This window comes from Nomascus leucogenys, chromosome 24, assembly GCF_006542625.1.
Source record: "Nomascus leucogenys isolate Asia chromosome 24, Asia_NLE_v1, whole genome shotgun sequence".
In the NCBI taxonomy this organism is placed as follows: domain Eukaryota; kingdom Metazoa; phylum Chordata; class Mammalia; order Primates; family Hylobatidae; genus Nomascus; species Nomascus leucogenys.
In genome coordinates this window covers 19,627,460-19,654,768 of record NC_044404.1, presented here as the reverse complement: position 1 = coordinate 19,654,768, position 27,309 = coordinate 19,627,460, and the positions used below count along the sequence as shown (strand labels likewise).

Genomic DNA, 27,309 nt, shown 5'->3' with positions numbered 1-27,309 from the left:
GTGGTGATTGGGCCTGTGTGGTTGTTTGAGGACGTTCGGGCAGAGGTAAGGGACGGCGTGGGTATGAGATGGGATCAGTGGTGGTGCCAGGTCATGACTAATGCACCTTTGGGCGGCTGCTGTGGTCCAAGTCTGTGGGCACACCATGTATTATTCCACACTTCTCATTCCCCATGACAACGAAAATGTTATTATTCCAGAGCAGATTATCTTTGATCAAAAGAAACAGGGCTGATGGAAATATGGCCAAAACTATGGCCCAACTTGAGAGTTGATTCAAAAGGCAAAAATCGTGCCTGCTTGGGTGGAGTCAGTTGGCCATATCAAGTCCCAGAGGCTTTTCACTGTAGGACAAGCAGTGCCAGTTTTTGAGTTCCAGTTTAAATGTATGTTTTTCTGGGGTTGGTTAGTACCTGGCATACTGGCTTTCAGAAGTCCCGTCACAGATCTTCAAGGGTGGTCTGTCTCTGTGCAGCTCATCTACTGTGTTTGACAAATGAACAGTCTTGGGCTTTGCCTGAGTTCCGTGGCCAGCTCACAGCAGAGCAGAGGCTAGAACCCACGTCTCTTAGTTCTCACTCTTTCCACCATTGCTGTGGCTCCTTGAGGTCATATGTTAATAAAAAATGCCAGGGCTTTCATGACAGCTCTGGTTCTCTTTGTTCAGTGCTTTCCCACCATACCGTGGTTCGTATCTGAGAGTGCTGGGTTGGAACCACACATGAAACTTGTCATCAGCATCCATTCAAATTTAGTTCTGGACAAGCGCTTTTGCTAAAGATTCCTATTACCTGCCAATTTATTAATTTTAAAATAAAGTTGATTGGAGTTTGGGAGGCTCCGTGTTGTAAAACTCCTCCTTTCTTCCCTCCTTCCCTCCTTTCTTTCCTTCCTCCCAAATATATTAAGCATTTGCTGTGTGTCAGGCACAGCCACTGGCACTGAGAATCCCGCAGTGAATAAGATCGAAGTCCTTGCCCCAGTAAAACTTACATTCTAGTGAGGGATACAGATAACTGATCAATGAAAAAATACTCCACCTGGTGTTAAGTGCTAGGAAGAAATTATTCAGATGCTTTAGATTCATAGATGAATCTCTTGGATAGGAGTAGAGTCAAGCCTCTTTTATACCAAACCCCATTTTCTTGTGAGCTTTCCTACGTTGGGGGGACTTAGCTGCAAGCAGTGTGCCTGGCGGGAGAAGGGAAGCAGCTGGCTCCAGGCATAACTGGGGTGAAGCACCGGATCCTCACAGGTACGTTTGTACCCCATGCCTGAAGCAGCACAGTGAATTCAGGTATGATCCAGGCTATTGTTGCCATCTGAGAGTAACAGGTGACAGATGATATTGTCTAAAGGAAGGGAAAGGAACCTGAATCTGTCAGGCAGTAACATACATGCATTTCCCTGTGCCAGGCTCTGCCCTGAACATGGAATGCATTATCTCATGTGGGTCCTCAAAATCACATGGGCATGGGCACCCAGACGGGTTGGTTTTATTATCCCCATTTTACAGGTACGGAAACCAAGTCTTAGTAGAGAAGTAAAATGACTTACCCAGGCCATAAGGCTGCTTGTACGCAGTAGAGTCAGGAAGTCTAACTTCAGACCCTGTTTGCTCAGTCTCTACTGTAATTGAGGAAAAACTGGGCTGATGGTGTCAGGGCTCCAACCAGAGAGAATGGGTTCCAGGCAAAAGTTGAGGCCCAACAGATAAGCCAAGGCAGCAGCCCAGCATTATAAACGGAGATGCTTAGGGACAGGCATGATGTGTTAGGCGAGGTGGCTTCATTGGCTGTGGCAGCACAGCAAGGCCTCTTTCAGGTCCCAGATGGCCTTGGGTGGAAGCTGTTAGACCTTCCTTCCTCAGCCAGGACTTCCTTCCAATTGAAGGGCTCTGTGGCCACAGCTAAGCAGGGCTGGGGCTAGGAGAGGGCTGTTTGCCACCAGAGGGTGCCTTTAGCATGCACTGTCCTTCCCCTTAGCTGGACATTAAACCAAAGTTAGAGTGGGAGGAGTAGGGACTTTGGACTCATCTGGCCCTGGGTTTGTTTTCTGTCTCCACTGCTTGCTTCTTGTGTGGCCCTTGGGTAACTTTATGGCTCCAGGCCTCAACTCTAATCTGTAAAATGGGGCTTTGCATACCCACTTTGCAGAATGCGTGTGAGCTTTCAAGTCAACAATACACTCTATGTAAAGGGCCTGCCATAGTGCGTGGTGCATGGCAGGCACATGGAAATGGTAAGGGGCATGATATTATCACCAAAACCAACTTTGAAAGTAGCCCCCATTTTTATTATGTTTGTTAGGAAAGGGCAGATACACATGGAGAAAGAATTCTGAAAACAAGCACAGGTACAGGCCAGGCCGGGGGGCTCACACCTGTAAGCCCAGCACATTGTACACAGGGGTTGGTGGTGTATGTCTGTCTCTTTGGGTACTGTCCCCTGTACAAGAAACAGATCATCTCACCAAGGCCAGAATTTCTGTGAGTTACGAGGCAGGGTTACAGTCCTTCAGTTGTGCTGGGCATTGCTTTCCAAGCTGAGTTCTAAAGCACCCTGGAGGGGCAGCAGAGGAGCCCATAGAGGCTGGGTGGTCCCTGTGGTGGTGGGACTCCCTGTCCCTCCCTGTCTCTTGGATGGCGGCAAGGGCCTTCTGGAAGAACACAGGAACCACTGTTGCTGTCAGCCCATCTGCTGAGCTGCTCTGCTGGTGTCTTTGCCATAGGATTGAATTTTTCCATTGGGAAGGGTTATTGGTGCAACTGGCAGGCACTTTCCTGGTAAACGATACGGTGGGGCCCCCATAAAACCAGGCCCGTGAAACAAATAAGTCAGCACATTGAAAAATACAGCGTGGAAGTGACTCAAGCCTGAAGGAATCCATTTCCGAAAGTGCTGCCATCCCTTTCTGGAATATTTTGGTAGAAATTGATGTTTGAGTTGGGAGGAGGAGGCCAGTGGCCTGGTTACTTGCAGAGCCTTGTGTCAGAGTTGCAACATTGGCCCAGAGTTTGAGTCCTGCCAGCCCCCGACCGCGGGGTCATCCTTCTCGGTGAGGCGGCCCCCTGGCGGGCCAGCCGGAGGTGAGCCTACTGGGGCTCTGTGCTGTGGGAGCCGGGGTGAAGCTCTCTTTGCAGCAGATAGAGTTGACTCTACAAGCCAACTGGTAACACTTGGCTAGGGGCCTGGAAAGTACTGGAGACTCCACCCAGCATGGAAGCCTGTGGGAGTTCCCGGCACGGACGAGTTTTTCTACTCCGAGTTCTTTAGATTCCTGTGTATTTGAAATGTTTACCTTCTTCTCGGGACTTCAGCTTGTACTTTGCCCACCAGAGACCAATACCAAGCACATACACACTTAAATTTACTAGGCCACCCTGGTGACCAGGTAATTAAAGCTGCACACAGTTTTTGGAAGGAAGACTGCATTAGAAATCACGCTCCACTGTAATTCAAGAATGGGTTTCTTTATAGAGGGGACACAGTTGGTGTCAGACACATGTGGAAAAGAAAAGAACAGGCCCATAATTTTGGCTCAGTACCCAGGGCCAGATGTTAAAGGCACTGACCATAATACGGCTGCAGTGTTGTTAGCCACCTGAGTTTGGTGTGCTGTTTTAACCTGTGTTTCGACCTTGTCCTTTCTCTCTGGCAGGTCCCCAGTCTATGTGAGGATCTCCTGTCTTCTGTTGACCAGCCACTGAAAATTGCCAGAGACAAGGTGGTGGGAAAGGATTACCTTTTGTGTGACTACAACAGAGATGGGGACTCCTATAGGTGAGCTCATGCCCCAGGGATGCAGCAGGCACACCAGCAACACACGGGCTGCCGTAGGTGCCTGCTGCAGAGCATGGGGACCTTGGACTTGGGCAGCTGGCAGCCCACCCAGCCTTCCTTCCATTTGTTCCCTGCCCTCCTCTCCTTTCTTCTCTCGTCCTCCCCATTCTTCTCCTCCTTCCGTCTGTTATTCCAATCATGCAGCAGAGTGCCACCCACAAGCATGAGATATAGAGCAGTGGACCAAAGGCCCCCTGCCTTCATGGATCTTCCAGTCTAACGGGAGAGGGACGTTGTTCCCAAAAACAACTGTTCTATTATAATTGCATTCGGTCCTGCAAAGGGCAGCGTACAGGGTGCACATAGGATGGGGACCCCGAGGGCAGGGAGGGTCTCTGTGGTTAAGGGATCTACGAACGCAGCTCTGTCAGATACACAACTCTCTCCTCTCTTTCCGTCACCTCGCCCAAGGCTGTAAATAACTAAGTTGACATTAGTCCCTGCCCTGGGTGTCTGATCACCAGGTCTAGCATAGGAGACACATTGGGTAACTGATAACTGTATGTGATTCATACAGCCAGTGCAATGTCTGTTCAGGGTGGGAGTGTAGCACAGAAGAGGCCATGGTCAACTCCAGGAGGACTTCCTGAAGGAGGTGATGTCTGAGCTGGGTTTTAAGGGCATGTAGGAGTTATACCTCTATTTTTTAAGAGTGGGAATCCTTAAACTGGCCCAGTGTTTCCATGATGAATTGCAGTAGTCACTGCCTTGGAGAACGGTAGAGGAACACAGCCTGCTTTAGGTTTATTTGGAGACCACAGAACCAGGGCTGTCTTGAAGCTTAACCCTAATGCTCTCTTTGGAGATGGGGCAAGGCTTCTGGGAAGTCAAAGCAGGAAAAATGATCAGGAGTCAGCTAGTGTGGGCTTCAAACCAGCACCGCTCCCTGTGTCAATGGGACTTTGACAAATCACTTATTGTCGCTGGTCTTTTAGTTTTGTCATCTGTAAAATGGAAATAATAGTATTTGTTTACTCAACAGAATGCTTCCTGAAGAAAATAAAGAGGACAGTGGGAGGGAGGGAGAGGACGAGCAGGCAGGGAAGGCTGTCCCACAAGTGGGAACTGGAGGGTGAAAAGGTCCAGGTCTGGGGAAGAGCCTGCTGGGTGCTGAGGCCCTGGGTGATGAGCTCACCAGGATGGAGCTGGCAGAAGGCCAGAGGTGTAGAAGGCAGTGAGGGAAGGGTGGTGGGGGCGGAGATGAGGGAGGAGGCATGGCCAGGGCAGGTCTGGCAGGGTCTTGAAGGCCAGGCTGAGGGTAATAAACGTTAGCCCAGGGTTATTTACTGGAGGGATAAAAGAAGTAACACATGTGAAATGTTGAATGGCACAGACCTTGTCATACACGTAAAAAGTTTAATACTGACTTACAAGAGACTAGACAACAGTTTTATAATCGTACCTTTCCTAGCTTTAAATGGCAATTAGGTAGAGAATATATTTTGCCCTCCTTCAGACCACAGACTAGAGTTGAAATGGTGAGAAGTGGTGAGATTTGAGGTCACTTTTAAAGGTAGAGCCAGCGGCCTCTGCAGGTGGATGGGGATGGAAGGAGAGGAGGTGGGGTGTGAAGGGTGATCACAAGGCTTTGGACTTGAGCCACTGTTGATTGAGGTGAGGACGACTTGGGGAGGAGCTGGCATAGGGACACTTTAAGCTTGAGAGGCCCATTAGATCAAAGTGGAGATACCAGGTAGGCTGTGGATGTACCATGTGGAGTTCCAGGAGAGAGGTCTAGGCTGGGGATGTGGCTGCAGATGTCCCAGCATATAGATGGTGATACAGCCCTGAGGCTGATCAAGTTCATCCTTGAAGGGCTCGTTCTATGCCTGGAACTGCTGGTCACAGCATGGCATCCAGGTGCTGTCCTTCTTGGGAGCATCTTGCTCTGTCGCCCAGGCTAGAGTGCAGTGATGCAAACATGGTCCCCTGCACAGGACCATAGGCATGTACCACCATGCCCAGCTAATTTTTTTTTTTTTTTTTTTTTGAGACAGAATCTCACTCTGTTGCCCAGGTTGGAGTGCGGTGGCACGATCTCAGCTCACTGCAACCTCTGTCTCCTGGGTTCAAGCAGATTCTCCTGCCTCAGCCTCCCAAGTAGCTGGGATTACGGGTGTATGCCATCACGCCCAGCTAGTTTTTGTATTTTCAGTGCAGACAGGGTTTCACCACGTTGGCCAGGCTGGTCTTGAACTCCTGACCTCAAATGATCCTCCTGCCTTGGCTTCCCAAAATGTTGGGATTATAGGCATGAGCCACTGCGCCCAGCCCCAGCTAATTTTTTTGACTTTTTCTCTCTCTCTCTCTCTTTTTTTTTTTGTAGAGATGGGGCCTCACTTTGTTGCCCAGGCTGGCCTCGAACTCCTAGGTTCAAGCAGTCCTTCCACTTCAGCTTCCCAAATTGCTAGGATTACAGGTGTGAGCCACATTGCCCAGCCAGGGAGCCACTGATGAAGTGGATGGACCAGCCTGAGTGGTCTGACAGACCAGGGAGCAGGCAGGGAGAAGTATTCTTGCCCGGCATGCAGTTCGTGGAACGCTTCCTGGAGGAGGTGGTCCTTGAACTGGTCTTGCTTAATCAACATCATTATTATATTTATTATTTCCACCTAAAAACTCCAGTTGACTGTGTAAGGCAGCTGTTCTGCAGGAGCTGGTAGAAGGACGGGATCATGTCTAGGTCTGTGGCCAGGCCAGGCTCTGCGGGAGACTTGGTACCTGCAGCCCTTCCAGGTCACCCCTTTGTCCCCCACCTCTGCATTCCTGAGGCCCCACCACCAGCTCTGGGGGATCTCAGGCCTTTAGAGAGGAGCCCGGGGTGTGGAGGCAGAAGGTATGTCTTTCCTGTCTCCTCTTCTCGATATGAAACTTCAAGGTCTTCTGATTCTCTCCACAGATTTCCATCCTGACTGTGTTTGATGGTTTGCTTAAATAAGATCCTTATGGTGTGACCGTTGCCAGCAGCACCGTTTGAAACCTGTTAGCTGAAACAAAAAGCCTTCTCGGAGGGAAATGAAAGGCCTGACTTTTGAAATCTAAGCATTCCTGTCCATCTGTCTTTTCAAATGGCCTCCATTTAAGCTCTTAAATGTGTTCTGAGTGCCCCTTCCACTAAGAATATTCTGGGTAATATTATGATATTTCCCTCAGCTACAATTACCCTGGCTTCAGGACTAACAGCTTGAAATGCTATCGTCTGTGAGCCAGTAGAAAAGTGAGTTACAGGCTTCTTGCAAATTGCAGGTCCCCAGTCTGCCCGAAAGATGGGCTCTTGTGTCTAATCAGGGTGCCTTGAAATGAACGCCACTTGGGTCGGGTCTTCCCAGCCTACAGGAAGGCGATGGCTGTCATCGAACTGTGGGAATGGTCCTGCGTGTGAGTGTGCTGCAGAGTCTCAAAGGGCCACCCAGGGGAAGGAGGGAATTCAGCTCCACACCCTCAGATTCTTATCCACTCCCCTGGCCAGCAAAAGAACCAAGCCTTGTTTATAGATAAATCATGGCGACAGCATCTTTTCACCTGGATCTTTGTCTCTGAGATCTGATGAGAGGCCTTTGTTGACTTGGTGTTTTTGTTTTTTAGTGCTTAGGTGAGGCTGAGGCAGGAGAATCTGCTTGAACCCAGGAGACAGAGGTTGCAGTGAGCTGAGATCGTGCCACTGCACTCCAACCTGGGCAACAGAGTGAGACTCTGTCTCAAAAAAAAAAAAAAATTAGCTGGGCATGGTGGTACATGCCTGTGGTCCTGTGCAGTGGGCCATGTTTGCATCACTGCACTCCAGCCTGGGCGACAGAGTAAGATGCTCCCAAGAAGGACAGCACCTAGACGCTATGCCTGTGACCAGCATAAAAAAGCCAGAAAGCTGCTCCATCTCTTGGTTTGGAGAAGGGAATACCAGCAGAATTCCCCTTTCTTCCTCTCCTGGGCTGTGAGGCTTCAGTCCACCAGCAGCATCCGCTTGGCACTGACTCAGGGCCGGGTACTAGGGACAAGGGCAGGCAGCACAGGCTCTCTGCTCTCAAAGGCCTCTTGCAGTCGAGGGTGAGGGAAGAAGGGCAAGAATATGACAGGCATGAGGATCAACCTCTGTGTGAGAGGGAGTGGCAGGGAGGAGGGAATGGTTGGTTCTGTTGTGGTGGGGGGTGTAAGAGTTCATTCTTTTTTATTTTTATTTATTTACAACTGTGATTGGACAAGAAGAATTCATTTATTTTTTTTTCTTTCCCCAAGATGGAGTCTTCCTCTGTTGCCCAGGCTGGAGTGCAGTGGTGCAATCTCAGCTCACTGCAGCCTCCGCCTTCTGGGTTCAAGTGATTCTCCTGCCTCAGCCTCCTGAGTAGCTGGGATTACAGGTGCACGCCACCACACCCAGCTAATTTTTTGTATGTTTAGTAGAGATGGGGTTTCACCATGTTGGCCAGGCTGGTCTCAAACTCCTGACCTTGTGATCCTCCCGTCTCGGCCTCCCAAGGTGCTGGGATTACAGATATGAGCCACCGCGCCTGGCCAAATTCATTCTTAAAATCATTTTTTTTTTTTTAATGAGCATGTAGTTGAGTGCCAGGCACTGTTCTAGGTGCTGAGCAACCTGAAGAGAAGATGACAGAAAAGGCTCTTGCCCCCTCCTAGCTGAGGTTCTAGAGTGAGCTGTCTACATTCAAATTGATTCCCATTAAATAAAATTAAGAATTTGGTCTCTTGGTCATACTGGTCACATTGTAAGTATGCAAGTAGCTACACATGGCTAGTGACTTGTTTTAGACAGCAGAGATTTAGAACATCTCCATCGTCTCAGGAAGTTCTGTTGGGCAGCCCCGTTTCAGAGGGAGGAGCGACAGGCTACAAGAACTGACAGGTTAGCCCACGCTTGGCTTCTCAGGAGAACTGAGGCATCGATTGTGGGCAGCACGCCTGTCTTCCCAGGCATATGGGGTCCCAACTTGTTGACAGTTTCCTTCCCATGGTGTGTGAATGAAAGCTGGTGTGTGACCATGAAAGCTGGCTGCTGGTCATGGGGCAGCAGGGGGTGTCTCACCCCATTCTTGCAAAGTCTCTACCAAAACTGCAGTGAGCAGCAGAAAGTGGTCGGCTCGGAAACAAGGATTTCCAAAGGCTCCTTCTGCTTGGAGGTGATCAGGAGTTAATGCCTGCCTGGAAACTCTTTGGGGACACCAAGCACAGCAACTCTTCCCCTACATACCGTTTGTGAACCAGCCTCTGAGAAAGCTGCCTGCGGGTGGCTGGTGGAAGAGGCCACCCAGCTTGTTCTGGTTCCATACTCCATGATCTACTGATGTAGGTGCCTGGTGGAGCATCACTTACCAAGAAGAAAGATGTCTGTGCAGAATTAGTTAAAACTGGGGTTTGGAAGATGATGAGCATACTTTCTTTTTCCTTAACATGCATTCCACATCACAATGCTGTGGTCAGGAGGGGATGCGGAAAAGGCAGTGTGGGTCTCTGACAGTGGAAACACGGAGGCGTTTAGACCAAGAGTGTGAAGGACTTTTTCTGAATTCCATGTTGTCTTCTCTGTCTTTTCATTCCTCTCTCACCTTTTTAATTCTACTACTTTCTCTGAACACTCGGCCCTCTGAACCCCACCTGCAGGAATTAATGAGTAGATCTTTCCCTTATAACCCCCTTTCCAGTTCTCTGTGTGATTAAATGCTTTCCTGATGTGGCAAAATACATTTCAAGAAATAGAGCAAGTGTTTTGGGCTGCAAAAAACTGGTTCTCATTACTTAGCAGTCTTTATATGTGTGCATAGCCCTTGAATGTTGGAAAAGCTGTCCTCTGTTCATGTGGAGAACCTGATTGCTCAGGTTTTCTGATGTAATCAGCATTTCCCTGTGGAGCCGTGTCTCTTTCCTGCCTCTGTAACTGACAGCTCTCTTCTAAACGCTTACTGTGTAAGAAGGTCTTAAAGTTTATCTAGAGCCTCCAGCAAGTCAGGGAGGAGAGAGGGGCATCTGTTGAACTATAAGGTGGTGAACACATGGCCAGGCATGGTGGCTCACACCTATAATCCCAGCACTTTGGGAGGCTGAGGCAGGCAGATCACTTGAGGCCAGGAGTTTGAGACCAGCCTGGCCGACATGGCCAAACTCTGTCCCTATTAAAAATACAAAAATTAGCCGGGCCTGGTGGCTTGCACCTATAATTCCAACTACTCAGGAGGCTGAGGCACGAGAATCGCTTGAACCCAGGAGGCGGAGGTTGTGGCGAGCCAAGATCGCGCCACTGCACTCCAGCCTGGGCGACAGAGCGAGACTCTAAAAAAAAAAAAAAAATTGATGGTGAACACAAAACTGAGAAAGTGGGTAGGAAAGAACTAGCATTTGTTGAACACTGACAGTCTGGCAAGCTCTGGGCTGGGCGCTTGATCTGCTTGTCTCATTTCTCATGACAGCCCTGTGCGGAGCAAGTAGCAGCCGCATTTTACACAGGAGAAAAGTGAGGCTCAGGGAGTTGGGACACTTGCTGAGCATTCACAGCCAGTGAGAGGTGGAGCACGGGCGTGTGCCCCAGTCTGCCCGCATCAGAGCCCTTGTTCTCCAAACCTCCAGAAAGCCCTGTTTGTTGCCAGGACCCAGAAAAATCTTTGCTGGAGTTAGCGGCTTTGCCTCCGAGATTTCAGATAGCCAGGGCTCAGGCTCCCTGCTCACTGACCATGTCTTCATGGAACGATTCATGGTATATACTTTTCCTTCCCTCCAGGTCACCATGGAGTAACAAGTATGACCCTCCCTTGGAGGATGGGGCCATGCCGTCAGCTCGGCTGAGAAAGCTGGAGGTGGAAGCCAACAATGCCTTTGACCAGTATCGAGACCTGTGAGTCACTTTCTCCTGTTGCACTTTCGCTCTTGTGATTTTTGAGAGGTAAATCCTAAGTGGCAGTGTTCTATCTGGAATCTGTTACCCGGCCAAGCATTCTCCCTTGAATCTGTTATCTGGCTCACCTAACTAAAACCGGGAGCCGCCCATAGCAGGATGCAGGGCACTTGTTTGGTGGTTGGGTTGGTTATGAGATGACTTGGTCATAGAATGCTACCAGACTTCACTGTGTGCTGTTCCCCTGCATCGTGGATTCATAATAACAGCAGGTACCACTGGTACAGCGCCTACTGTGTGTAAGAAACAGTGCCAGGTATTTCTACATAGCATCTCAAATCCTCACAAACATAGCTAGTTTAGTCCTCGTTTCTCAGATTAAGAAATTAAGACACAGATTAAAGTATTTGTCCACAGCAAGGGGTAGAGCCAGGAATTAAAGTCAGGCCTGTTTATCTCGAAAGGCCCCTATGGATTTTTTGCCATACCACAGGCTCAGTTCTGACCTGGAGCTCAGGGGCCTCCGCCTCCAGCTGCTCCCAGGCCAAGATGAGTGCAGTCCTTACAGGGCAGGAGCAGAGCAGCAAACATCTTCCTGAATCCTGAGTTGTTTGTGGCCTCGGCACCTGCCTTAAAAAGCGTTTTGCTAGATCTGTTGAGATTTCTTCTTGCTCCGTCTAATCCTGCCTCCCAGCACCGCAGCACCAACATGTCACTTAATTGTTCAGGCTTACAAGGAAGGGCTCCAGAGAAAGTTAGCCATAATCAACAGAATCTCATTTATAATTAAGCTCTGTACTGAAAATACAGCAAAACTGTAAAATAGGCAATACTAATTCAAGTTGGCAGACTTTTTTCTGTCAAGAACCAGATCCTAAACGTTTTAGGCTTTGCAGGCCACATAAGGTCTCTGTTGCTGCTGCTTGGTTTGTTTTCTGTTGAACCTTTAAAATGTGAAATTCACCTCTTGAGCTTTGAGGTGGGTGGGGCTTGGCCCCCAGTCTGTAGTTCGCCCACCCCTGGCCTAGGATGTAGGCAAGAAAATGGACATAAGAAAAGGAATCATCCAAACAGTGTCAAAAAGCTGGTGCTGCCCTACTTAGTGTATTTTCACTTTGCAAGTATTTGGAGTGGCTGTGTAGTTCATAGCAGCTTGCTGTAACACATAAAGAATTTCTGGCAGGCACAGTGGCTCACACCTGTAATCCTGGCACTTTGGGAGGCCAAGGCGGGCAGACGGCTTGAGCCCAAGAGTTTGAGACCAGCCTGGGCAACATGGTGAAACCCCATCTCTACAAAAAAAAAAAAAAAAAAAATTCACTGGGTATAGTGCCATGCAACTGTAGTCCCAGCTACTTGGTAGGGTGAAGTGGGAGGACCACATGAGCTCAGGAGTTTGAGGCTGCAGTAGTAGCTGTAAGGGCACCACTGCACTTTAGCCTGGGTGACAGAGTGAGATCCTGCCTCAAAAAATTAAAAAGTTTCTTTTAGAAGTTGATTTGGGAGGAAAAGTGATATTTTCAATATCTGACACACAAACAGAAAACCCATAGCACTTAGTAGAATGAAATACACAAGCACAGATCTAAGGAAGACAGGAATAAAGGGCCCTAAACATTTCAGTGTCCTTGAAATGCATCAATGTGTAATACAGCCTTATCTTCAGTATCTATTATGTACGAATATTTTATATACATTATCTTTACTCCTTAACAAGAACCTCTGGGGAAGATGATTTTGTTCCTCCTTTTACAAATGAGACCAAGGTTCCAAGAGGTTAAGTGACTCACACAAGACCACAGGACATGGAGGTAAAAAGCTAGGATTTGAACCCATATTTGTCTGAAATTCCCACAAATTGTTGATTTTTCACAGTTAAAATAGGCTTCAGTCTTTAAAGGTTCTTACATCTACAACTTTTTCCTATTGTGGAATAGCTCCTTCCCCAGTGCTACTGAAAAGCTGACTCATTGCTCGATGGTAGTTTACTTGTAATTGTTTTTTTTTTTTTTTTTTGAGACGAAGTCTCTCTCTGTCGCCCAGGCTGGAGTGTAGTGGCACAGTCTCAGCTCACTGCAAGCTCTGCCTCCCGGGTTCACGCCATTCTCCTGCCTCAGCCTCTCCAAGTAGCTGGGACTACAGGTGCCTGCCACTACGCCCAGCTAATTTTTTTGTATTTTCAGTAGAGACGGGGTTTCACCGTGGTCTCGATCTCCTGACCTCATGATCCACCTGCCTCGGCCTCCCAAAGTGCTGGGATTACAAGTGTGAGCTGCCGCACCTGGCCTGTAATTGTTTTTTACTATCTTCTTTTACCTGCCCATTTGGTAAGAAGCCAATCCAGCTATTAAACAAGAATGCCCAAGTAGAATCTGTTTAATATTAAAGTGATAATACTGGTAATAAAATAACGATGGTGATGATAACAGTTACCAGTGGCCATGCAAATGGGCCTCCAGGTGTTCTCTGTCTCATTCGGTCTTCACAAGAACACATGAGGGAGGGTTATCCCCCTCTTACAAACGAGCTGACAGATCAGAAAGGTGATATAACTTACCCAGGTTCACAGAGCTAGTAAGTGATGGAACTGGGATATCAAACCATCCTTATCCAGCTCCAGAGTCCAACATCGATTTATTACTCAGCGGACATTTGAGTGCCTCCCATGAGCTGGGTGCTCGCTGAGTACCAGGGATGCAACTCGTACGTGGTAAATGAGACCCCTGCCCTCACCACACTCCATTGTGGAAAAACAAACAGTGGACAAGTGAACAAGTCACTGCTGCTGGTGATAACAGGGAGCAGCTGACTTGTTATGTAGGATGGCCCATGAGGCCTCTTGAGGAGACACTTGACTGAGGTCTGACATTGAGGAAGCCAGCCAGGCAGGGGGGCTGGTTGTGCCAGGGTCTCCGAGGCAGGGGCAAACTCACCTGTCTAAGGGCCCTGAGACTGGTGCCTCTTAATGTGCACACACAGCTATCAACCAGCAAGTGCACACCCTCAGCCTCTTTTAAATTGGAAGTCAATTTGAAAGAGATTTGGGCAAAATTGGCCCCTTTTATATGTAAGCTTCTCGGGAGCCATCTCAGGATACTCCAGGAATACAGCCTGCCCTTTCAGCTAAGTTTGAAGGTGGAAGTGGAAAGTTCCCCCTTGAAAGTGTTTGCTAGATTTTCCCCCAGCTTGGGGAGCTAACGTGCCATGCATGCCATCCCCTAAGCCTGAGGAAGTTGCCTGGCCTCACCCCTTCTGTTCTATGAGGAGGCTGTACTCTGGCTTATTACTGGGCTGCATGTTGAGATATGGAGGTGGGGGGATTCTGATTCTTCATGAGACTTAAGTGTTCATGTTGTTACTCCCTTAATAAAGTGATTCAGATGTGTTGCCTTACTTTGCCATTTAGGGCCAGCCTTGGGGAAGAGCCCAGTTTCATCTGGGACTTCTGCTTCCCTTGTTCTCCCTTCCCATCTCATCGTTCACATACGTAATGATACGTGGTGCATGCTTCTGCAGGGGCTTTTTTGGCCTGTTATCATGAGAATTTCCCTATTATTATTAAAACTCTTCAGAATAATCATTGAATCCTTACAGTGACTATAGGACAAGTGAGAGTTATTCCATTCCTCAGCTGATGAAGCTGAGGCTCAGATAAGTACTCAAGCTGGTTAACACAGCTAGAAAACCACGGGAGCCGGGAGTCATAGCTAAGGCCTCACTCTTCACGCTGCCTCTGGTGAAGGCTTTCCCTTCCCTGGGAAATGTGTATTTGCAAGGTGGCTTTTGATTTCTGTGTGCCTTTGACTTGCCTACACGCTCCTCTCTGAAGGTAAACTGACTCGGGGGAGTTGAAAGAGAGGTGACAAGACAGCATCCTGCCCCCAGTTGGGGGTCGAACTGGATAACCCAGACCCCGAGGGACTGCAACAGTGTGTAGTGGGATCCAGGCTGGTGCCGTTCTGTTCCCAGCACCTCGGGAGGAAGGAGGAGAGCGGCCCCACAGGAGAGGCAGGACGCCCTTCCTTCCCTTGCATGTGCAGGGGCAGTGGGGCCAGGCTCTTCCTGGGTGACAGGGACCGCAGACCACCAAAGGGACAGCAGTTGGAGCTGTCATCTGGGATACCAGAGACATGAATTTTGACTCACCCAGTGCCATCGGAGTGTGCTGAGGAGCTCTCTCTCCTGGGACCACATGCGAGGAACGTTTTCCCAGCTGAACCACATGTGACGAACCAACCCATTTATAGTCTAAAAACTATGAGAACAAGTCTTGTTTTTTTCTTTTTTAAAAACTTCTTGGTCCATTGTGGTACATTGCTCATCTCCAGAAGTTCCCATTCCCAGAGTGCCCTGCGTGGCTGTTGGTGGCCACATGAGTGACCACAGCAGGCCCTGGAATGCAAGCTCTTTTCCCCATGGCTTTGGAGCAGAGGAGAGTCAGCTGGGTGGCCTTGTCTCCTGAGGGGCATTGGCCAGGGTCACACTCAGTTTTCTAGGGACCAGGCTGTTCCATGGGGTGGAGAGGCAGTAGGCCATCCCTTTCTCTTCATCTTTCATCCAGCCCTTCCCCATACAAACACTTTCTCACAGAAAAACTTGTTTGTTGTCCCGTGAGCAAGGCCACAGCTCTCCCACCTGTCTTCTGTTCAGGTTGGCAGATGGGTTCAGGCAAGGGTCATTCTGAGAGGAGACCTCCACCCTGTGCTCCCATCTGCTGGCTTGGTCACCCTGAGCTGCTGCCTGAGGGGCCAGGAAAGTGGCTGGTGTCCCTGGCCTGGTGAGAGATGGCTGGAGCCTTAGCCAGACCCACCCTGCCAGGAGAAAAGGGGAGTGGCTGGAGAAGCCACCCCTTGAGAGCAGGCTGGGCTCGCCCTTGTGCCCAGGAGGGCTGCACAGGTGCAGCTGCCACTTTCAGGCCACACACTTCAAGCTAGAGCTTGGCCTGCACCCCTGGTGGTTGGGGGTTGGAAGAGCAGACCGTGTTGACAGGGTCTTTAATTCACAACGATTCCAGGTGCTTCTGAATTCTTGGATCCTGATGAATCGCAGTTAGGACTATGTTTGGCTTGAGCTCCAGCCTCATGACCACCAGACCCATCAAATGACCGAGAGCTGCCAGGCTCCTGCCACGTTGGAGCTCAGAATCCTCCCGTGGGGACACCGTGCTGCAGCCAGCTTCCAGGGAGCCGCTTCTTTTATGGCCTAAAAAGTCTCTTGATGCTGGAAAGGTCACATTGGACTTTGCTCACACAGAGATTTGACCAAAAAAAAGGAATAAAGAGGCCTCGGATACCCTGTCCTGCCCATGTTCCTGCCCCCGCCGTACCCTGCTGGCTCATGCCAGAAGACTGCACTTGCCGTCTGTGGGCATGCTTGTTGTTGGCTGACGTAGCACCCACAGGCACTGGCCGTGTGTGTGCCACAGTCTGGAACGAGGTCCCTGCCCCCCCCCACCCATTAGCCCATTAGCTTTGTCCTTACTCCTTGAGGCCCTGCTTAAAAAGATTAATGGAGCTTTGGGAGGCTGAGGCAGGAGGATTGCTTGAGGCCAGGAGTTCGAGACCAGCCTGGGCGACATAGCAAGACCCTGTACCTCCAAAAAATAAAATATAAACATTAGGCATAGAGGCACACACACACATAAGCCTAACTACTCAGCTGAGGTAAGAGGATTGCTTGAGCCCAGAAGTTCAAGGCTACAGTGAGCTATAGTCATGCCATCATACACCCAGCCTGGGTGACAGAGTGAGTCCTTGTCTCTGGAAAAAAAAAAAGAAAACTAAAAAAAAAATATGTGAAAGGAGACATTGGTAAAGAGATAGGCTTTGAGGGTCCAGAGACCTAGAGCATGATCCAGGCAGCCCACGGGCCACACCAGCCTCTTCAGATAGCGGAACTTACCGTCTCCCCAGAGGCTCCCTCTGCTACCGGAGAGAAAAATCTTCTTCACTGGATCCTGAGGGAAAGACGTGGATTCTGTCTTCAGGCTCTGGGCTTTGATCTCTGGCTCTGTAAAGGCTCTGACTTTGTAGGGATTGGATTTAATCATCAGCACATGGAATCAATGTCAGAATGATGGAGCTGGGCCAGGGGACGGGTTGACCAGCAGGCCTTTCTGGCTTGTAACTCCTTGGAGATGTGGCAGCCCTCTCCCCTGTGGATTGAAAGGGCCAGCGGTTGGGAGCGTGATTCCTTCAGGTGGGCAAAAGGCGAATAGGGGTGCAGGGGGCTGGGCCATGTGTCCCCACGGCTCCCTCTGAGGTCCACTAGCTCCTGGCTTGCCCTGCCTCTGCTGGGTCCCTGTGGCACTCTCACATCCAGGTCCGTTCCATACTGATGATTCCCTTCTCTGCCATCCTCAAGGGCAGAAAGATCATAGTAGTACTTTCCCTAGGAGAGTAACTGTCAAGCCGCTGTTCATAGCACTACCCAAACAGCCTTGTTTTTGGATGAAAAGAGCCAGTTTGCACAAATGCTTAGGAGATGACAAGCACATTTTGCTGGCATGCTGGGGCCAGGTGAGGGTATTACCTGCTCTCAGGTCACCTTCATTTTCATCACTTCCTCTCCCCAGCCAGCCCACCCACCTGGTCCCCAACATTTAGGCTTTTCTCTCTACCAAGCCCCAAGATGGTTTTCTGCCTGTAATTGATGGGCCTGGCTCATCCAGGGGATGTCACGAGAACTGAGCACCAAGGCAGAGGGAAAGACAGCGGAGCGGGCCGACTCCTGGGCAGCTGGCTCGGAGGATCATTTGACACTCTTTCTCGGCAGAGCCGACTCTGCTTTCTTAGGTCCAGGCCTAGTCTAGCTCATCAGTCACAAAACCTCATCTTTTGACCTAAGTGATCTTTCTTGGGAGAGACTTAGAAGTGGAGACTTTGCTGTAGGTCAGGCACTGGCAGCTGTCAGAGGAACATCTTGCTGGTGTGAGCAACCAGTGGGCTGTCATGAACCCCAAGATTAACACTTCGATTTTTCAGGTTCCTGGAGAAGACAGGAAACCTTCCCTGCTCGAGCTTTCACATCAAGTCTGGCCCTGGCCTGTGTTGGCCCCGGGTTCTGCCTGGGACCAGATGTTCTGACCAAAGGGCTGGCACTGCCTTCTTCCAAAGATGATTACTCCCATCTGCACCAGACATCTTGCCCCATGCTCTGAAGTTCTTGGCTCTTGGCTTGGAGCGGATAATACCTTCAAACATGCGGTTGCAATTTATTGGCCTTATAAGTTAATTTTAGTGGGTGTGCAATTGATTGAAATCAAAGCCTAATGAAGGCCAGAGTCTGGGGGGTGGAGGAGCAGGGTGGGAGGGTATTTTGTGTTCTTCCTTGCTTCAGTTCTGAGATAATCTTCAAAAGCTTTAATTAGCTTTTCCAATCAGCCCTCCTTGTCTGGAAGAAGTTTATAGAGTGAAACAAGGCTGGTGTCCCCATGGCAGTCCCAGGGCCCAAGGGCCTCTCCAGGAGTGGAGCAGCCAGGAGCTTGGTGGATGGGCGCCCTCCCCCCCACCCCTGGCTCCCGCTCCCGCTCCCGCTCCCGCTCTGGTCCGGGCTCCTCAGCACCTGTCCCCTCTCTGGGCCATTTCAGAACTGCAGTCTTTCCTGCTCCTTCCCGCCATTTCGTGTTTGAGGAACATTGGCCCAGGAAGGGCAGGACGTCCACATTCACATGTGAGAAATGTTTACACCTGATTTCCGGGGTCCTTGAAACTGCAGGTTCCCAGCCCCGGACCCCTCAGGGCACCCCTTCCTGGGGATGTGAGCATGGAGGAACTGCGGGCAATATGGGGAGATTTTCCAGGGAAATAGTGCAGAAGTGTGAGCGGGCAACTGAGGTGCTGGGGGGCTTCCCAGGCAGAAGGCACCACCACCTCCCGCCAAAAGCCTCTGACCCTCACCACGGCGTCTGAGGCCTGGCCAAGGAGTGGAGAGGACCTTGGCTTTAAAGAGCTTTGGACTGGATTCTCTGTTTGTCTTTTCTTGCTGACTGACTGTGGGTGAGTGAGTTAACCTCTCTGAGCCTCCATTTCCTTACCCATCCTGCCGGCTGAGGCGTCACTCAGTGACACACTGTGCCTCAGGCCCCTGCTGCACTCACGCCTTGCGTCCACCCAGCACCTTCCAGGCTGCCGGGTGACAGGGCTCTTTTAATTGTGCAGCAGGTATCTGTATGTGCATCTTACATTCTGTGCGTTTATGATCACGGATATGGGGCCGTTTGGGTGGCGGACCTGGTGGGGTAGCAGGCTTCGTGATCATGCGAGAAGGCTGTAGTTTCGGGATGGGGCTCTTCCACCAACTCCCACAGCGAGGCCTCCAGGAAATCTCTGTCTCAAAAATGGAATTAATGATTCCTGCTCAGTCCACATCATCAGGGTGCAGTGAGGCTGAACAGAGATGCTGATAGTGCCCGTCTGCGGTAGCTGGAGAGAGAATCCTTGGGATTGGTCACCAGGTCCTTACTGAGAACCTGCCGGGGATGATGTCATGCTCCCAGGGTCAGTGGCAAATGCATCAGGCCCAGTCCCTCCCTCACGGGGCCCATGTTTCAACACAGAAACAAGTCAACAGATGAACACAGTACTTGTACGGTTTGATAAACACTGCAAAGGAACGAGAGCTGGGTCCTGCGGTGGGGAAGAGCAAAGGGTGTGGATGTTAGGGAAGGCTCTGAGGAAGGAACTGTGGGTCAGTTACAGGGGGGTTGCCCTTGAGTGGAAAGAGCTAACAGAGCTGGCCTGAGACTGCTGTCCCTCGGAGGCCTGCTTGCCAGCTTAGCCTGCGGCTGGGATCTGGGAACTTGGGTTTCGGGAGGGCTCTCACCACTCCCTGATAAGAGTGACTTCCGACGCCTGAACTGTGTGCAAACATTATGGCCTTCCTTCTCCTTTCCTTGTGGGCATCTGAAATTTCACTGTGTGCTAGGTAGAGGATGCTTAAGCAGTACAGCCCTGGGCACTGAGTCCCTGTCGTGCTTCCCCAGTAGACAGTACTTCACACATGCCATCAAGCCCATCCTTGGGGGAGTGTATCACGTCCTGTGTGACTTCATGGAGCAGGATGTTGAAAGCTAGTGCCTGGTTTCTCAGGACTCCAGCCCCTGCGCCTTCTCCCTCAGCCTCCTTTGCTCTGTTCCCTTCAATAACTCTTGGCCCCAAGGGCAACTTTGTGCCATGTTCTATGAGTCCTTCTAGCAAATTATGGAGCCTCGGGTGGTCTGGGGATCCTGGGCACAGCCCTGTACCGTGGTAGGGGAGGACAAGGACAGTGCCCTGAGCAGTGGGAACCGCCTGGGCCACGCCCTGAAGGGATTCCCAGTGGTCGTGGGCAGTGAGTGGAGGCCGGAACAAGACAGGGCAGTGGGGAGAGGCGCACAGGCCTGTGGGGCGCGGGCTCTGGGTGTCATTCTGGGAGCCTTGGGAAGGGTCTGGAAGGTTCCAAGGGTTAGGATAGCTCTGATGTGCATCCTAAGAAGTTCCTCGGAAGTAGTGTGGAGGCTGGATTGGAGAGGCCAGGAGCGGGAAGGGCCTGACAGCTCAGCTAGAGTGGAGGGCTGCTTCCCTTGCTCTGGCTGAGTGAACTCTGCAGTTCCAGGTGCCCCGGGGGCTTTTTCCACCGCTGGAAACGGCCAGGCCTGCCAGGCCTGCGGAGTCAGAGTCCCACTGGGAGGTGGGCAGAGTGAGGGGAGTAATGGAGAATGCTTAGGAACGTCCTGGAGCTGCAGGGACGGTTTGGTTAGGGACATCCCCCCTTCACTTCCCATCCCTTCAGTGAGGTCTATGTTCTCATTTCCTTGCCTAGAGGTAGGACCTTTCCCCAGAGGGATCCTGTGACGGGCACCACTTGCCATTCATCTTGCACTCGGGACAGCAGGGTGGAGCCAGGCCGTCTCTGGCTTCTGGCATGTCCACAGTGTAATTAGCACTTGGGTGAACATGTTTGTGTCTTCAGCCATGTGCGCACAGTGCCTCTGAGAACCCGCCCTGCCTGCTATGGGACACTGGCTTGCCACTGCCTGGGGCTTGTGAGAAAGTGCCAGAAGCACTTAATGGGGAAACCCAAGCCTACCTCTATTGTGTTGTTTTCACAGAGCAGAGAGAAAGGTCTGGAGAAACCTCACAGCTTTGAGGGGGTAGAGCTGAGCCTGCTTCCTGCTCTCGCAGTGCATTTCAGCTCTTTTGTGACCACTGCTCCTAGTGGGGGTGTCTGCTACAGTTATCAAGCCCCTAAAGAGTGGGTCTAGACAGGCTTGCAGGTTGCCCCCTGTCCTGGGGTCCCCTTTCATCTGGCATCCTAAGGCTGCAGGCCAGTGTCTGGTTGCTTGGCATGTGCAGTCGATTTTCATCTGCTGAAAGAAAGTTAAATGGAAAACAGGAGTGTGCAGAAAACAAGTTTGCTTATAAACATGATCCCCGCGTCAGCATCAGGGACTCTCATGCCTCCAGAATTCTTGGGTTCCTCTAACCAGATGGCACACAGTCACTGTTTGGTTTGGGCCGTTGCACATGTTGGAGTGAAACCCCGCTGCTAGAAGCAGGGACCAGCTCCCTCCCTTGGTCAAGCCCCCCCCATCCTGCCAGAGACCCTGCACTCCCCTCACTGAGATGTTTCCCAGGCTTCCGTGATGGAAAACTGCTTTGTGCAATTATCAAGAATAGGTGGGGTGGGGCACAGTGGCTCACACCTGTAATCTCAGTGTCTGGGGGCTGAGGTGGGAGCATCACTTGAGCCCAGAAGGTGGAGGCTGCAGTGAACTGTGATCCCACCACCACGCTCCTGCCTGTGTGACAGAGAGACCCCGTGTCTAATTTAAAAAAAAAAAAAAAAAAAAAAAGGCATTCTTGCAGTGACCCAGCCAGCAGCCCCAGCTGCCTCACTGACAGAGAACCCTCCAAAATCCCCGGTACAGGGTGCTCAGGGCATGTCCCGGATTCCTGGTCACCCAGCGGGCTCCTTTTTTAACTCTGACTCTCTCCACCTTTTTTTTTTTTTAAGAAAAACAACAAAAAATGGAGACGGGGGTGTCTCACTCTGTTGCCCAGGCTAGTCTCAAACTCCTGGCCTCAAGTGATCCTCCCATCTTGGCCTCCCAAAGTGCTAGGATTACAGGCGTGAGCCACCGCACTTGGCCTGACTTTCTTCTCGTTGGGGCAGCTTTGTGTTCAGTGGTGTGGCTTCATACGTGCATCTAACCTACTGGCTGACCCTGTTCTGTCTGCCTGCACTCCATCCCACCACAGCTGGCATGTCTCAGGATGGCCAGGCAGCCTGGCATGGGGCAGAATATGGGCACTGGGGCCAGCCAAGCCTGACATCTCCTCCCAGCTCCCTGCTTCTCAGCCCGTGACTTGGGCACGTTCCTTATCTGTCTGGGTTACAGTTTTCTTAACTGTAAAAAAAAGATATGCAAAGCCCCTGACACAGAATGAGTTCTCAACAATGGCAGCTTTGGATGAGAGTGATGACTTGGAAGCCCAGGAAGTCCTGACTGTTGACGGCTCCTGAGGTAGCTCCATGGGGCCAGCAGTGTTTTCACAAGTAGTCCAGAGGGCAGAAGACAGTCGCAGTGGTGCCAGCTGTGGAGAGTTTGGTCAGATCCCAAAACCAGATCCCAGAGCCAGATAGCCGGCCCCTGCAGCGGCACTGTTGTTTCCAGAGAGGCCTTCATTATTTCTCTTTAAGTAAAGAAATAAAAGTCTCATAAAAGAGAGGCTCTAAAGCGCGGCAGCCGCAGTCCAGATGTGCCTTCTAAGTGCAACTGGCATTAAAGTCGCACATGCCTAAGCTGATTGGTATGTTGACTCGGGGGATTGTTGCACCTGTGTGTACTGGAAGGAATTTCCGCTGAATACCTGTCCCGTGTCCATGGGCGGCCTCTGGGCCGTGTTCCCTAAACCGTGGTGAAAACAGCTGGTCTCAACACACAAACAAGGGTGGTCGAGTTTCAGCATCAGCTCTGGACACAGCCCGCCCAAAGCCAAGTGTTGATCTTTCTGCATTTTGTGTGGAGCCTGTGCCTGTGGGTACGGAACTGCTCCCAGTAAACGGCACTTTGTGTTTCTGACGGATGCTTCCAGGGCAGCTCAGAACACGTCGAGGTTGCCTTCTTCTCCCCTCTGCTCAGAAAGTAAGAAAAACCAGCAGCCACCACTTGTTGAGTGCTTGCTCTGCCAGGTGCCATGGCAAGTGCTTGCCCGTTCATTTTTTTCTTGTAATCTTCCTTATATCTCCTCATGCTTGTTTGCCAGATGCATCTTGAGTGCAGGCTGGTACAACCAGTGTAAGGAAGAGAACCCACACCTCCAGCCCCTCGTGTGCCATCTGCAGCTCTCTGGACTTTGCAACGTTGTGCCCACTGGGCAGCACCCACGCCCATCCATTGGACAGGGGATGTGCTCAGCTTCTTTTCGAAGTTGGCTAGATGGCAGCCAGCAGAGCAAAAAGGAATGTTGGTCTACACCACGAGGAAGGGAGCCAGGTTTTAGATGCCTCTCTGAGCAGAATGGACAGTTTTCTCTTTTTCCTGAGGTGGAGTTGAATTGTCCCCACCTGTGAAGACCAGGTGCCCGTTTTGTTGTAAGGATGTTAAGGATGATCAGAAAAACAAACTATTGCTGATAGCTGGGGATTTTAGTTTCTTTTTTACCCTGGGAGGGAACAAAAAGGCATTGTTTTGGGGCCAGAACCTCAGCTGCCGGGGAATGGCTCTGCCTCTGGGTTTTATTCTCTTCCTCTTTGCCATAAAATCAGTCATGGAGCTTGGGAGTTTCTGTTTGTTTGTTGTTGTTGTTTCTTTTGAGATGGAGTCTCGCTCTTGTTGCCCAGGCTGGAGTGCAGTGGCGCCATCTCAACGCACTATAACCTCTGCCTCCTGGGTTCAAGCAATTCTCTTGTCTCAGCCTCCTGAGTAACTGGTATTACAAGCACCTGCCACCATGCCTGGCTAATTTTTGTATTTTTAGTAGAAACGGGATTCACCATGCTGGCCAGGCTGGTCTTGAACTCCTGACCTCAGGTGATCTGCTAGCCTTGGCCTCCTAAAGTGCCGGGATTATAGGCATGAGCCACCGCACCCGACCGGGAGTTTGTTTGAGCTAATGCCTGTATGACCTTGTCTTTGTCATGACCAAGCACCAGTTAACAGCAAAAAGTGTCCCTCATGACCATTTATTTTATTTATATATATATATATATATATATATATATGTATTTTTTTTTTTTTAGACAGGGTCTCACTATGTTGCCCAGGCTGGTCTTGAACTCCTGGGCTCAAGTGATCCCCCCCACCTTGGCCTCCCAAAGTGCTGGGATTATAGGTGTGAGCCACCGCGCCTGGCCTAAGACCACTTATTTGTCCCATGTCTTGCTGCTACTCCTTGGTGAGATCCCAGAAGCAGAACACACCATACATGTGACGGGAGAACATAGGGTAGGAGGAGGAAGACTCTTGTGGAATCTTACATGTTGGAGCTGTTTGAGGTCCCAGGTTCCTAGCTTAGCACCAGCTCATAGAGGAATTCTGCTTTTTGCAGTTACATCAACATTTCAAAATTTTTAGTTTGAGCTCTTCAGCCAGCATTCCAGCCAGCCCCACCTCCTGTGTTCCCTTCTACCTCTCCCTCATCAAGGCTGTGGGCGTTTCCATCTTTTTTTTTTTTTTTTTTTTTTGAGACAGAGTTTCACTCTTGTTACTCAGGCTGGAGTGCAATGGCACGATCTCAGCTCACCGCAACCTCTGCCTCCCAGGTTCAAGTGATTCTCCTGCCTCCGCCTCCCAAGTCACTGGGATTACAGGCATGCGCCACCACACCCAACTAATTTTGTGTGTTTTTTTAGTAGAGACGGGGCTTCTCCATGTTCGTCAGGCTGGTCTCGAACTCCTGACCTCAGGTGATCTGCCCGCCTCAGCCTCCCTAAGTGCTGGGATTACAGGCGTGAGGCACTGCGCCCAGCTTGGTTTCCATCTTTATACTGACTCCAACATGAAAAAAGTGCCCAGACCAGAGCCCTCCTTCCTAGTGGACCATCAGTGTCTCCACAGAAGCCTTCACTAGAGCCACCGGTGCTCTTTCTGGAAATCCACGCGATCTGGAACTCAGTGACATCCTCATTTGCACAGTCTCCTGCTTTCACGTATATTCCTGTGCATAGACTTCGGGGCAAGAGTTGCTTGGATAGAATACAGATCACAACAGACTCGGGATCCCAAAAGAGACGTTGAAATGTTGAAGCCATGTCTATGAGAGTGATCTGGAACAGATTTGAGTGGAAAGTGATATTCTTGGGTCCAGTCTACCAAGTTCTCAAGTCCAGGATGTGAGAGGCATTTTCATGGCAACACATAAGAAAAAATATTCAGCTGTACACGGTGACTTATGCCTATAATCCCAGCACTTTGGGAGGCCGAGGTGGGAAGATTACTTGAGCCCAGGAGTTCAAGACCTGTCTGAGCATAGCGAGACCCTGTCTCTACAAAAAAATTTAAAATTACCCAGGTGTGGTGGCATGCACGTGTAGTCCCAGCTACTCAGGAGGCTGAGGTGGGAGGATCACTTGAGCCCAGAACGTCGAGGCTGCAATGAGCCGTGGTCATGCCATTGCACTCCAACCTGGGCAAGAGAATGAGACCCTGTCTCAAAAAAAGAGAGAAAGAAAAGAAAAAATATTCCATTTGAGATGACTGCAAGTTCAGTATGTGTAGCATGAATTAGGGGCGATTGCTATGAAAGCTAATTTGGTCTTGAGCGCTGGAGGGAGGAGTAGCCTGTTTGCCAAGAGATGGGCTGGTCTCTGCTATGCATTGGTTAACACTTAGTTTGGTCATTGTTTTCTGTTCTTTTAAGAAGAGCATTGACAAGCTGGAGTATGTTCAGAAGGATAAACAAGGTATTGAGTCGTATGAGGAATTAGAAGGAGGAGAAAGCCAGAAAAGAGAAATCTTGGTGTAAGCCAGTTTTAAATGTTTGAAAGGACTATGCAAGGAAAGGGCATTAAGTCCTTGTTTTTTTGTGTGATTCTGGAAGGCAGTAGTGAGAAATCTTGACTCAAGTCCAGAGAGAACTGTCTGAGTTGTTCAGAACAGAAATGTTTGCCTCGGGAATGTAATAAGTTCACTGTCACTAGAGGTGTGTAAGCAGAAGTTTGACAGAGACTTAAGATGTTAGGAACCTGCCCTGTGGTGCTCAGTCTGCCTCATACAGGCCCTGATGCAACCACCAAACCCTGGAATGTCAGAGCTGGGAGGGACCCTCTATGCTGGCCTCTGATCCAACTCTTTGATTTTACAAATAAGAAAAAAGTCTTTTGCACTATGTTGGTGCCAAATATTGCCTTTCCCTTGGCTTTATTCAGTGAAGTTGACTGCAGGAGAAAGCCCTGTTCCAGCACCTATGGAGCTCACCTTATGATGCCCCTAACTTGGCTGCTGCCTGTGCCTCAGCGTCACAGATATCTCAGGCCAGAGGTCCAAGTCCTGTGAGTGTGGCCCAGCCCGCTAATAGCCAGAAGGCCATGTCTCAGTGAACCCTAGAACCAGAGTCTGTTTCTTGGCTCATGCTGGAAAGCCCTGCTCCCAGCAGGTCTGTCCTGGCCTTGGTTCTTGTGGCATGTACTCATTACCTGTTGGGAGCCTTTGTATTTGAGCCACGAATCCAGCTCTTCTCCCAGGAGGTGATTTGAAAGGAAGGAGTAAAGACCAGCTTCAAAGCCCCTTCTTCCCCTCCCATTTTCCCTGTTAGATTTTTAGCCCAGTGTTGGCCAGTCCTGGGAATTGGGTAATTCACAGTTACAGCTCGGATTCCCCGAGCAAGTTTCCACCCCACGAACACCTCAGCTTCAGACACTCCATAAAGCTTTTGGAGCTGAAATATTTTCTTTTCTTTTTACTTTTGTGAAGTAGGTCATTTTGAGTGTGAAGTATTATGTTTTCCCTTTTTTCTCCTTCCCCCCAGAAGTCCTGTGGTTGAAAAGTTACGGACATAGAATCTATATCCGTGACTATGACATTATTCAACTGGAAGAGTGATTTTCAGGGAGAAATGACCTAAAACTCTGAGAAGAGAATTATTGACACATTAGGCTTTTAGCTGATCCACATTTAGGGACCAAGGTGACGATAGACAAAAACCCAACCAGATGTTTAATTGTAATTGGCTGTGCTGATAAACGGCTTGAGACCAGCCTGGGCAACATAGCAAGACCCTGTCTCTAAAAAAAAAAAAAAATTTTTTTAATTAGCCATGCATGGTGGTGCATGCCTGTGGTCCCAGCTGCTTGGGAGACTGGGGAAGGAGGATCACTTGAATCCAGGAAGTCGAGGCTGCGGTGAGCTGTGATCGCACCACCACACTCCAGCCTGGGCATCAAAGCAAGACCCTGTCTCAAAAAACAAAATGTTGATCTGTGTTAGGAAAGTCTTAAAAGGCACCGGGACTGTTGGTAAAACTGATGACACTCAGTTGAAGGAGTTAGCTCTTCAGTGGACACAAGCAAACAGGTGACTCCAGCACTTTGCTCCCAGTCATTCCCAAGTTGGTCTGTCATTTCACCCCCTCCTCATCTTCCTGGAGCTTCTGAGGCACCCGCCAACTTCATGGTTCAACACTTGTCCAAGTTGACTTCTCCGCAGTC

General features: G+C 50.1%; 1 protein-coding gene across 7 annotated transcripts in view; it reads left to right on the top strand.

Annotated features, from left to right (window-relative positions):
- CAPZB (capping actin protein of muscle Z-line subunit beta) overlaps positions 1-27,309 on the top strand; it is a 146,859-nt gene that overhangs the window by 95,661 nt on the left and 23,889 nt on the right. For 4 of the 7 annotated variants that reach the window (XM_030805430.1, XM_030805429.1, XM_030805427.1 and 1 more), the window contains exons 3-4: positions 3,661-3,782; positions 10,567-10,680. In XM_030805430.1, the coding sequence (XP_030661290.1) occupies positions 3,661-3,782; positions 10,567-10,680 (236 nt within the window). Of the gene's footprint in view, positions 1-3,660; positions 3,783-10,566; positions 10,685-13,808; positions 13,820-15,694; positions 15,971-27,309 lie in introns of those variants that run through there. The other 3 variants (XM_030805433.1, XM_030805431.1, XM_030805432.1) reach the window with 2 other exon arrangements.